Raw genomic sequence first — 12,300 nt, 5'->3', positions numbered from 1 at the left:
ATGACCCACCTCTTCCAGCTCACCCATCTGGGTGAGCCACGCAGAGGATGTTAGGGTAGCTGACATTTCCCCTCTTGGATGCCCTTTCCTGACAAACAAATGGGCAGTGAGGAATTGTGTATTCAATCGCTGGCCAACCTGTGCCTTCTCCCCCACGCTAATTTTCAGAGGCATACTGAATATATCTGAATACACATTGAGCTTCTACCACCTTTACCATGGAGCTTCATTGGATTATGAGGTAGAAAGACATCTCATCACCCATGGCATGCATAATTTTATATCGTTCTGTTACATTGACTGCTTCAGAGCAGTGGGTCTCAATTCCTTTTTCTATACCTACATAGAAAAGAACATGCGTTCTCAGCTACAAGCTTTAATTTTGATTCCTGGTCCCATTTTGAGCTAATTCATTGAGACGGTAAACACTGTTGATTTGCCATTGAATGCGCTCAGAATGAACAACGCTGCATAGTGATTACTCATAGGCAGATTTCTAGAGTGAGGATACAGCCAATATTTAGCATGTTTATAGTTCTGTGCTCTGTTACACTAGAAACAAGACAAATGCTTGTCCTCTATTGTTGTTGTTGTTGAAATTAACTTTCAATATTGATATTTTCAGGTTCACTGGCAGCATGTGGAGACCATTGAGCTGGTGAATGATGGATCAGGCCTGGGATTTGGGATAGTGGGTGGAAAATCAACTGGAGTGATAGTGAAAACCATCCTTCCAGGAGGAATAGCTGATCAGGTACACAAACTATGTTCTTGTTTATAGCACAGAACGATATAGAATTACAGTTTATAAGTATTTTACCTACAATCGTACCTTGGTTTTTTAACAGCTTAGTTCTCGGGATGTTTTGGCTCCCGAACACAGCAAACCTGGAAGTGAGTGTTTTGGTTTGTGAACTATTTTTTGGAAGCTTTGGTTTCTGAACGTTTTGGAAGTCGAACGGACTTCCGAAATGGATTGCGTTTGGCTTCTGAGGTACGACTGTAATTGGTACCCATCTTTTATTTTCTTGAAGTAAAACGAGGGGGTTAGCATTTTTGTGTGGGAAAACTGCTTCATTAATTAAGAGCTGCCCCACTCCAAAAAACAGCAACAATATAAGCACATATCAAAAGGGAAGAAGGAAACGGTTGGAGCTGTGCTCAGTGCCACCGCCCATCCAAGAACAGCACTGCTGCCATCCAGCAGGCGCAGATTCTGTTGCAAAATTATGACTCCCTCATCTGAAGATGCCGCCAGAGGTGGAGAGAGAAAAGGGATGGTCCACTCTCGCCTCAGCTTCTCTCTCTCTCCTTCCCGCTTCACCCCGCTGACTGGCAAGCTCTCTGGAGGTTTCCTCCTATTCTTCTTCCAGCTGGGCTGCCATCTACCAGAAACCATGAGAAGGGAGAGTGCTTCTACAGCTGCCTCCTCCATGGCCAAACATGAAGGTTTGTTTGCCAGAAGCATCTTAAAACCACGGGCTAAGAAGCTGGCTTGTTTAAACAAATCCTAGCTGATATTGGCCACAGTTTATGGTTTAGACAACATGCTAAACTGTGGTTTGGTGTTGTTGTTGTTGTTGTTGTTGTTGTTGTTGTTGTTGTTGTTGTTTGCGCTAAATCCCACTTCGTTTCTTTTCACTAAAACCCTACCAAGCAGTGCTAGGTGCAAAAGATGCTCCCAATTTTCGCTACGCTCTTCTCATTGCAATCCCCCCCCCCCCAAAGCTGCTCTTAAGAGTTGGAAGAAGCCCTGGAACAGTATGGGATGTGGCACAGAGGGTTGCAAAAGGCTGTATATTACAATAGTGTATTATGCTTACTTTTTGAAATATAAACACTAGGCATCTTGGCATCGCTTTTACCTGTGTTTATTATTTTACTGCTGCAACAACAGATTATACATTAGAGCATAAACAAGTTTTTTGAATTCCCCTATATCGTTATTGTTGCAATACTAGTACTGTTAATGCTGTATTGTTTTTAATACTCGATTGGGAGCTGCCCAGAGTAGCTGGGGAAACTCAGCCAGATGGGTGGGGTATAAATAATAAATTATTATAATTATTATAGTAATTTCTTGTTGGGGTGCATGTGTGCCCTCTCTATCTCTCTCTATATATTTTGCCAGTGAAGTAATTGGTTTTTTTCCTCATCTAGCATGGTAGCCTGTGCAGTGGAGATCACATATTGAAAATTGGTGATACAGAGCTGGCTGGAATGAGCAGCGAGCAGGTGGCGCAAGTCTTGAGGCAGTGTGGAAACAGAGTGAAGTTGGTTATAGCCAGAGGCCCACTTGAGGAGCCCACGCCACCAGCAGTTCCTCCAGGAACACCAGTACAAACCTTTATGATGGATAACCAGGTAATGATTTGACAAGGTCAATTTAAGAAGCTGCACTGGCAATAGAGACTTCAATGGTGGTTCATTATTTAGAGTTCATGGCTCACTATTTTCTTAATCCAAAGGCATATAAATAGAGTGTGCTTATCACCATAGTTAAAAATAAATCAATCAATCCCTCACGGTAGTCAGTAGTGCATCGGTGCACTGGGAACTCTGAGGAGCCAGACATAAAAACATGCAAATAATTTCTAACCCACTAACCTCAATGTGCCACTTGAATGATGCTTCAACAACAGCTGAGCAATCAGTGTTTTGCAACACCTCCCACTTACTCTGTGGCAGCCCTTTCAGTCCAGCTGGATTATTAAAACAGTTTCTCCCAATATGCCTCTCTTCCTCCTGCCTCCCCCACCCACCTCATCACCCCCAGTAACCATCAGCCTTTTCCTTTCTGTGCCAGCCGGCACACAGCTGCAGCTCTTCACCTAGGTCAGCTGCTACAACTTCAGCTGCTGCTAGCTGTGTGCCAGCTAGCCAGCTGCCACCTTCATTGCATGCTGTATACCCTTCTCTTCTCTGTTTTGCTGTTCTGGCTCTCTTTCTTTGCTCTCTGAAAGGCTCCCTCAATTCCCCCGCCCCAAATCCCTCTGCGTTCTCCCGTTCACAAACGAGTCCTTCGCTTAACGTTCCGAAGGGATGCCAAGCAAGATTGCGGTTAGTAACATGAGAAATGGGAGAGGCAATCTGAGGCCTTGGGTGTGCAAAAACAAAGAAATACCATGCAGTAAAACAACGCACGTATTTTTCTGCGTCTTAAGAAAGAAAAAAATCTACAGTAACATGTAGAGAGTCTCAGCACCCTGTACAGATAATCTGACAGCTGTCGAACTTGATGTATCAGTTGAGCTGATTTTATTCAGCAAAATGAGGTGCTACTCGGTGGAACTGTGACTGCCACAATTGTATACTGAAATAAATAAAGGAAATAAAGAGGGGATCAAGCTGAAACCTTTCTGCCTGGAGGCATGGCTTGTTCCAGTGACCTCACAGTTTTTCACTGAACTTTCTCCCCCTGCAGTTTTCAGGAAGAATTCCTGAAAGATTATTTGAACCATTGCTTCTCATCAAATGTGTAAGGTTGGGAAACAGTCTTTTAGTCTATAAAGAAGCCTTTATTTCCTTTAATAGTTGAATTTATACTAATAGCTATTTTTAGGGACAAAGAGTAGGCAGCATGGCAGCTTTGCCTATTGGCTCTCCCTGAAATCATCACAAAAAAGCTGCTATTAATTGTTACATGCCCCAGTTCCCAAGTTATTTTTACTTTGCCAAGTAGAATTTGCATTTGTTCAGTTTTACTTAGTGACCTTCCCCTCTCCCTGCCCCTAGAATCCTCTGTGCTCCCCTTTCTCTAGCATACATAGTATGTTACCCATAAGACATCTGTATAATACACTGTTAAATCATGGCTCATCATTATTAGTAAAGGAGGAATTTTTTTAGCAGATCCATTGTGCCACACTGGGTGTAAACAACTGGAGTTCTGCTTGTGCAACAGGACCTCCCTGTTCTCTATCTACAGCACCTCGCCCCACCAAATATGTTTTAAAGGTCTCTGGACATTATCGGATTCAACCCATATGTTATAGGCGAACCTTAGCTCGATTTCCTGTTGAGTTTCATAGTATTGAGAATTATGGCTCTTGTTATGCCTACTGGCGTGGTTGCTCGAGAGCGAACAGGCAAGATCCCCACTGGTCTTTTCAAAAGGCTTTATTATTGGTGCAAAAACATTTACAGTGCAGAACATCTCACTTCCATGTCTTGCTCAGTCACTAGCAGAATCTGAGAGTGGGCGGTCCTTAAACTTTCCCCAGCAGAGTAGTCTCTTGACCCCCATCTGTCGCCTCCCCTCTCTGCACGTAAACCTACTGCGCAGAGAGGGCGTGGCTAAAGGGGGACCTGCCTCACCCCCACTTTGCTCATGCACCATGTCTTGGCTCTCTCTTGCATCCTCCAAGCCCGGCATTTCTTCCCCACTAGAGGCGGGGCTTCCCTCCTCCACGGAGGAAGTGCTGCTTCTCACGATCTTTGGAGGCTCCCTGTGACCCAGCTGCCCTTCCACCTCTCGCCTCTGAGCTGATGGCAGTTCCCTGACAGCTATTATTAGTGTTGTCGTTGGCATATTTTGCACTCAGGTGTCTAAAAGTGAATTGCACAATGGAAATACAAATGACAGCGATGTTAAAATCAGATATGAAAAAAGCAGTAAGCAAAAACTGAAACACTTCTACTACCACTTTCATTTAAAAATACTCTGTTGAATATTTGTTTGTCTACAGTATTTTCAGTAAAACAATTTGGTCATATTCTAACTTGTATTCTAATCTCTACCAGCACAAGGAGTTCCTCTTCTCCTTAAATCTGCTCCAGAGGGATATGGTAACCCCTGCAATAGATTTTAGGGGGCACATGGGGGGTGAAAGAGAGGGTTGGTAGTCCTGCTGCATTCTTGATAATTTTTTGGACTGACGGGACCCGAGCTTAGCACTACATTGAATACAACCCTTTTGTCTTTAAGTGTTAGCTCCTGAATGGAAAGTTTCAGGACCAACTTGTCATTTTATTTGCCTGAGTCACATATCCTCTCGTTATTTCAATTTTAACATATGTGTGCGTATCTTTTATTTTGAAACATTTCAGTAATAATAATATTTACCCTGACCTTTAGTTTACTTCTCTTGCATGATAGTAATATCTGTGGAACTGAATCTTGAAGGACCTCAGAACTGCAAAACACTTCATGGAGCCCCAAACAGCAAAACATTTTGTTTGTTTATTTTCGTTATCTTACTTATTTGCAAACATTTCTTCACGGACAACATTTTAACAAATGTAAGGGAGGTAAACAGCATAAAATCAACAATAAAACAACATCAATAAAACAAGTGCAGAATACATCATAAATCTGTAAATCAGAATAGTACATCAGTATAGCTGGATTGAACTGTATAAATAGGTACTTTGAAGACAACATTTTCAGCAGCTATTTTGGAGGGTTGCCATCTGTACAACTATCATTCCAGTTCCATGCTATCTATTTGCAATTTTGGCACCTGAATTGGTTTGGAAAATACGTACCAAAATTTTTGTCCCTGAGAACTGCCCTCATGGGACATTCTTTCATTTGTTTTTTTTTTTGTTTGTTTGTTTTTTTCGAAGAGAGATGAAGAGACACAAGTTGAAAATGATGCTAATGGAAATATGTTTGATGTGGAACTCACGAAAAACATCCAAGGATTAGGAATAACTATTGCTGGCTACATTGGAGACAAAACCTCAGGTAATATTAAGACCAGATCTGTGGAGGGCTACAGCTTGGTGGCAGACGCCATGGTTTGCACACAAGAGGTCTTAAGAGTTCAGTCCCTGGTATCTCCAGGTATGGGTGGAAAGGACTTCTCACTGAAACCCTGGAGAGCTACTGACAATCATTATGGACAGGGCTCAGGCTATTTTAACCAATTTTCAGGCTCCTTAACGGTGGGCCAAGCGGGACTGCAAAAGCACCATCTTCAGGTACCACTAAAATACCAGTAGCTGAAGGGGAAGGTAGCCAGACCATTACAAGCATCCAAGGTGACCAGGGACCTCCCCACTGCTGGAGAGCGTTAGACACACTAAAGAGCAGCTTGCTTAACCGCTCTCTAAAGCACCTCCCACTCTCCTTTAAATAGCTCACCTGGGCTACCAGCTGCTTTCTTGCTTGCTTGCCTGACAGTCTGTTGTTGCTCTGCAGTTGCATGACTGCCTGTTGGTGGCCGTGTGAACTGCAGCACGATGACAGCCTTACAATTTTATGTATATAGGAGGCTGTGCATGTTCAAAGAAGCCGGCATTTAACTGGGGCTGCCTCCTTGTATGCATCTATGCATTAAAATGTAAGCTTATATCCTGTAATGCGTGGTACAACCCTTAGGGGAAAACGTCTTCAATGAGACTTTGGACTTACATCATAGTACTAAGGTTAAGTGCTTGGGCGTTTTTTGGTATGATAGAGAACAGCGAAATGTCTCTGTGCTGTGTCTGGGATTTTGGACTCGGGTCCTAGGTGCTGATGTAGCAAGAGCTGAAAAGTAAGTTTTAATTGCATGAGGTTTTTCCCTTTTCAACCACAGAACCTTCTGGTATTTTTGTAAAGAGTATCACAAAAGGCAGTGCAGTTGAACATGATGGTAGAATCCACGTTGGAGACCAAATTATAGCAGTAAGTAATCATAGAGGAGTGATTTTATTGAATACTTGCTTTTATTACCCTCACTTTTATGATCCCCATCCCACCCCGTGGCACAGTTGACCAAAACGATTGATTTATTTAGAACCTTACATACCTTTTGTCTAACAGAAAATACACCTTATGCTAAACATTGAATAGCCAGCCATAGGATTGGGCCATCTCCTTGGTGTGGAGACATGTGTCCAGCAGAAGGCTGATTAGATTCAGTGTTTGAAGCTGCTATGAATAGACTGCATAAAAGAAACTGGAATGGATAATTCACACAGGCCTGTTTGTAATAGCTCCATCATCAAATGCAGGTGTCTGTTCCAAACACAGGTTTTTGCATGCCTGCTTTCATTGATCTGCACTTGGAAGCATGGTTATTAATGCTGTACCCATACAGAGAGAAAACACAATTGCTCTGTTCTTCTAGTTTTTCTTGTATCAATCATTTGGTCATCCCAGCTGTCACTGATGACACGAATATATCAAAGTGCTGTAGTTGGTTATCATGTGAACACTTATAACACCAGACTGTTACTCAGCAGTAGTAACCAAGAAGGAAAGTGACTATTTGGTTATGATATTACAAAGCTACATAAACCTAGTCCTTTTCTTTCACAGTGGCTTTGTATAAATCTAAACACTGAAAGCTGAAGGAATCTGAATGTGGTTTTCTGGGATGCTCATATTCGGAGACAACAAAGCAATAATAGATAAAAGTGGCTGGAGACCAAAATAAGATATGACATTTTGCAAGTGGCTAAGATGAGATTTGGCTCATTTTGAATTACACACTTCTTGCACGTTTATCTTCTTTATAGTGGCCTGCTGGAAATTAAAACACATTTAATCATTCAGGTGGATGGAACAAATCTTCAGGGTTTTACCAACCAGCAAGCAGTGGAGGTTTTGCGGCATACTGGCCAAACAGTTGGACTCACGTTGGTCAGAAGAGGCCTTAAGCAGGGAAATCACATTCAACCCCATGAGGACTTCAGTGGTGCTGTTGAAAAGGATTTAATTTTCCAAACGATGGATGTTGGCACAGGCAAAGGTAATTAAGAATGGCTTTGCTTCAAATGAGTTGGATTTTATTTCTCTTTCTACAGCTTATAGAACTGGGGAAAATGGGTTAAATTTGCCCTTAGAGTCTGCATTTCATTTTTTTTAAAAAAATCATATAGGGCTTTCTCATGTAAGGGATTTGTGTTCTCATCCATAGCTTTTATAAAGCTTTCCTCCTGGAATTTCAGAGCTAAATAAAGTGTCAGCGGGAAGCTCCCTGTTTAAGAGAGTCAGCAAAGATATGGATAGAGCAATGGGATATTAGAGATTATTCTTAGTGTTGAAGGAGAATATAGTGGTGTTTTTATAGTGGTGCTTTTGTTAGGTTAGATGGATGGATAGCACCACTGTCTGTGATCTTGGAAAGTTGCCATCAGTCAAAATAGACCAAATGGATTGATTGGCCGACAATATAGGGAACTTGATAAGTTAAAACACTTTCTCCACTACTTTACAAGTAAAACAACTGTACTGTATATGTGACGAACAGCTGAGCTGGTGATGCAGTGCCTTAGAATTCCACCAGAGGGCTGCAGCCTCTCTCTGATTGGCTACTAAGACAGCCAACCAGAGAGGGGTGGAGCCAGCACTTTGGGAGGGCAGATAAAAGGAGCTATTTCAGAGAGAGTGCTAGGATAGGGAGATGGTTTAAGAGAGAGCAGGAGGAAGAGAGAAAGGAGAGACTTGAGAGTTGCTTCTGGTCTGTGTTAGGGCTGGGCGATATCTGGTTTTTGACATCATGATATCTCACCAGTTAAACATTGTGATCTCCCAATATATCATGATGTCTGAAAGAAGGATGGAGCTATGTAGAGGCACTGATTGGCTTCATGGTTTTTCCCACATTGTGGTTTTTGCATAAAACACACACATACACCATGATCTCCAATATATTGCCAGGTCAAAAATTATGAAACCTATATCACGATATGAACTTCAAACCGGTTTTGGACAATGTATTGATATATCACCCAGCCCTAGTCAGCGTGTCAGATCCATTCTGAGGAGAATATTTACAGCTATAGAAAGGAGTCTCTCAGTTTAGATAGAAAGTGGCTTGGGAGAGTATTCAGACAAGAGTTAACTGGAGGGCTGAGTTTGAGGAAGGAGAAGTAGAAGCTGTGAGGGTGATATACTTTGGTCTTGTTTCAGTCAGGAGGGGAGAGATATTCAATAAATATTTAAGAAGGATGTGGTCATCCCCTGGGTCTGTTATAATGCTAGAAGTATCTCAGGAGTATGATTGATAGAAGGTTGGGAATCTGACAGAAAGTACCACCTTGCTTAAGAACCAAAGTATTAAGCTGTAACACCTATGGTACAACTAAGTTAAGGAACTGAAGTGAAATAGCTGGAAATAAGCCAAGCATTTACTAATTAGTCTAGAAACCTGTAACATCTAACTGAAAACAAGCAACTGAAGTTTAAAAGAAGCTGTGTGTTTGCTACCTTGTTAGAAGCCTGTAACATCCACTGGTTTTAGTATACCGGTAATTATTAAATAGTTGACTGTTTCCTGAAATAACTTTATTGCTTCACGAATAATTTGTTTTACCAACTTTGTTGTTGTTTGTTCAACTTCTGCCTGAGTCTCCAAGTATTGAAGTTTTACCTCCCACAAAAAACATAAGTAAACCCGTTGTGGTTATATAGGGTCTATGAAGCTCAATATGCTTCATCCTAGAAGGCTTAAAAATGCAGCAATGTGACATTGACAAGGTGTTGGATTCTAATCAGACTCTCTGAGGCATTAAGACATCAGCCTTTCCATGTCTTAAAAATCCTCTGGAGAAGCCTGTCTCCAAGTACCCTCCTTAGTAGAGGAACACTGCTTCTGCGAAGGAGAAGACCTTTTTTGTGGTGGTGCCCAGACTCTGGATATCTTCCTATTTTAGAGTGTAGATTTTTGGAATTGTGTTAATTATTGTGTTTGTAGATTTTCAGGTTTTTATTTTGTTATAATTATTGGTTTTGAATTGTATTTCCATGGTTTGTGCTTACCCACACTTCTGTAAACTGCCCTGCAATCTTTTGGTGAAGGGTGCTTAAGAAATATCTGAAAACAAATGAGTAACTTTAATTTTAATAATATCACCATAAAGTAAGAATTTATTGTAGCATTCGTGTGGTGACTTTTTCCTTCTGGCTTTAACTCCATGAGATAACTTCTGAAAGCTAATAAGCCCCGTACTGAGTTTCTGATAATTTCTGCAGTATGTTACATATCACTAGGTTCAGACAAAGCGTGTTCTCCTTCATGGAGAGCACGTGTTGCAGTGGGGGCTGACAGGACACTCCAAAGTTGTGGCGCGGGCTAATTGATCGTTGGCCACTGTTGTGATTGTGCTTCCCTTGTTGTTGGGAAGAAGTTAATGTTGCCATTTGTTGATTGACAGCCAGAAATGCTAAAACTCCCTGCACGAGGCGTAGAGCTTCCTCTTTTCGCCCCGTGCATCGGATTGCTCGTCCCCTCCCCCTAGAATTAGGGTTGTTCGCTTTGACCTTGCTATGCCTGTCATGGGGTCGTCTGCTCTTGGGGCAGGGGCCCGATAGGAATTTTGTCCATCTGGCTGATTGGCTGGGGCCATTTGGTTTTTGCCTACTGTGTAGCAAATCATCACAACTTGTAAGGTTGCGGTTAGGCATTGGTTTATGGTTTAGTTGGTTGAGGGCATGGATTGGCTGTGCCTGCCCCTATAATGCTGCTGCTGCAAGGGATTTCGTTAAAGGAATACAGGGGCTCACTATTGCTTTTGTCCACCCTGTCAAGGGGGCTCGGGCCACGCAAGAGCCCCTGGTTGTATTTGGGGAGGGCTGAGGGCAGGTTCCCTGCTCCGTCGCTACCCCCAAGTGTATTCCCCTTTTCTGACTTTCACATTGTGTGGAATGTCAGTCTGTCCTCCATGGTAGGGGCAGATAGTTGCAACCAATGCCTAAGCAACCACTCACATTTTTGTATTGTAATAAAGCTGTGGCCAAAATTATGCCAAAAACCTTAAACAAAAATTTCTGTGTGATGTGTGAGCTATTGGGGTGGCCCTGGGGACCTCGACACGCAAATTAAGAAGACATGTTCACCATAAAGCTGGGGTGAGAGATAAACTTACGGGTCATTTTTTCTTCATTAAGAATAAACCATTATTGATGGATAATGCAACTGCAAGATTTATAATTTTCAGTGAAACTAATAAAAATATTAAGAATGCAATCTTATACATGTCTTACAGATGTTTACTTAGAAGCAAGGCCTGTTTAGTTCAGAAAGATTTACTTCCTAGTTAGTGGGCATGGAACTGCTGCCCAGTGCACATAAGAATGTGAGAAATTGGCCTTCAGAGGACTTATTTGACTTATGCTTACTAGCAGCCTTTTAAATATTTAAATATTTTAAATATTAGGACGTGAACCTCTGTCTTTCAAATTATGATCAAGCCAATTGCAGGAACGATTCTTCCCATTATAGAATAAATAATGCACAGCCAAAACCTTTCCCACCTGTAACCTCCACTTCCTCCCCTCTCTTTGGATGACATAGATAGAATATACAACAAGGAGAGTATTTGCCAACTTTATGTATCCACAGTATTTAACAGCAGTCTAGTGGTTAAAGAAACGGTGGAAGAACAGATTTATTGTTTCCAGTGATTTGGCAAACGTTTATAGGTAGAGTGATTATTAGAAACCTCGGAGTTCTGTGTTCTTTCCCCTTTATCTGAAACAAAGGAATAAGAAAAAAAAGGCCAGTAGTATGAATTATTTTGATAGCATACATTTTTTTCTTCATGGCAGAAAGATTTAATGTTTAGCTTATTATGGGGAGTTGTTCTTCATGTATAAAACTCTACAGTGATAATGCAGTACGTTTTTTTTTTTTTTAAAAAAGCTACTTTCATTATTATACACCTCTACAAACACAATTTCTTGTTTGAAAAACACACCCTATATTTGGTCCAGGAGGGAGCCCTTACATGAAGCTGGATAACAAAAAATGAAAGCAGGAGAACGTATTAATTGCACATCACAGAACAACGGGGTGCACAGAAGCTGCTCAGAATATTCTTCTTCTTTTCTAGAAAGCTGTGAAGGAGAGCAGGAGCCTCCATCATTGTCATGCAGTACCAGTGTGATTCACACTGGAGAAGACGTTGGTCCAGAACAATCAGGTCTGAATTGAGAATTTATAATATAATCCCCCCCCCCACCCATTGGAAACACACTGGCATGCATATCTCAGCTTTTGCCTTAATTTGTGTGTGTGTTTGCATCCTCTGCCTTAAAAATCTGTGAAAACCTCACTGGAAAGAACAACAGACAAAGTCTGGAGCTGTTTCTAGAATTTACCTTTATAACATGTTGTTGTTTTTTTAACTGAAATAAGCACCATACATAATATCCTTCAGAGGTTATGTTTCCATAGAACTTTTATTCACAGAAGCAAGTTTCCAAAACATTAATATGGGTCGGTGCTTTATCCTAACTTCTTCAATGTAATCTCCGCTTTTTCTATTTTGCTCTTTGGGAACTTTCTACCTTCCTATCTGTGATGGCCCAATCTCTATGTTTAACATTGTTTTCTACAATAATAGCAAAAGCTGTTTTTATTTGCA

General features: G+C 41.4%; 1 protein-coding gene across 45 annotated transcripts in view; it reads left to right on the top strand.

Moving 5' to 3' along the window:
• Positions 1-12,300, top strand: part of MPDZ (multiple PDZ domain crumbs cell polarity complex component) — a 113,939-nt gene that overhangs the window by 28,761 nt on the left and 72,878 nt on the right. For all 45 annotated transcript variants that reach the window (XM_083592641.1, XM_083592628.1, XM_083592657.1 and 42 more), the window contains exons 7-12: positions 626-754; positions 2,161-2,364; positions 5,569-5,689; positions 6,525-6,613; positions 7,487-7,682; positions 11,767-11,856. In XM_083592641.1, coding sequence (XP_083448767.1) covers positions 626-754; positions 2,161-2,364; positions 5,569-5,689; positions 6,525-6,613; positions 7,487-7,682; positions 11,767-11,856 — 829 coding nt within the window. The remainder of the gene's footprint in view (positions 1-625; positions 755-2,160; positions 2,365-5,568; positions 5,690-6,524; positions 6,614-7,486; positions 7,683-11,766; positions 11,857-12,300) is intronic.

Source organism: Podarcis filfolensis (assembly GCF_964270895.1).
Source record: "Podarcis filfolensis genome assembly, chromosome: 17".
Classification (NCBI taxonomy): domain Eukaryota; kingdom Metazoa; phylum Chordata; class Lepidosauria; order Squamata; family Lacertidae; genus Podarcis; species Podarcis filfolensis.
This window is presented reverse-complemented; position numbering and strand designations above follow the sequence as displayed.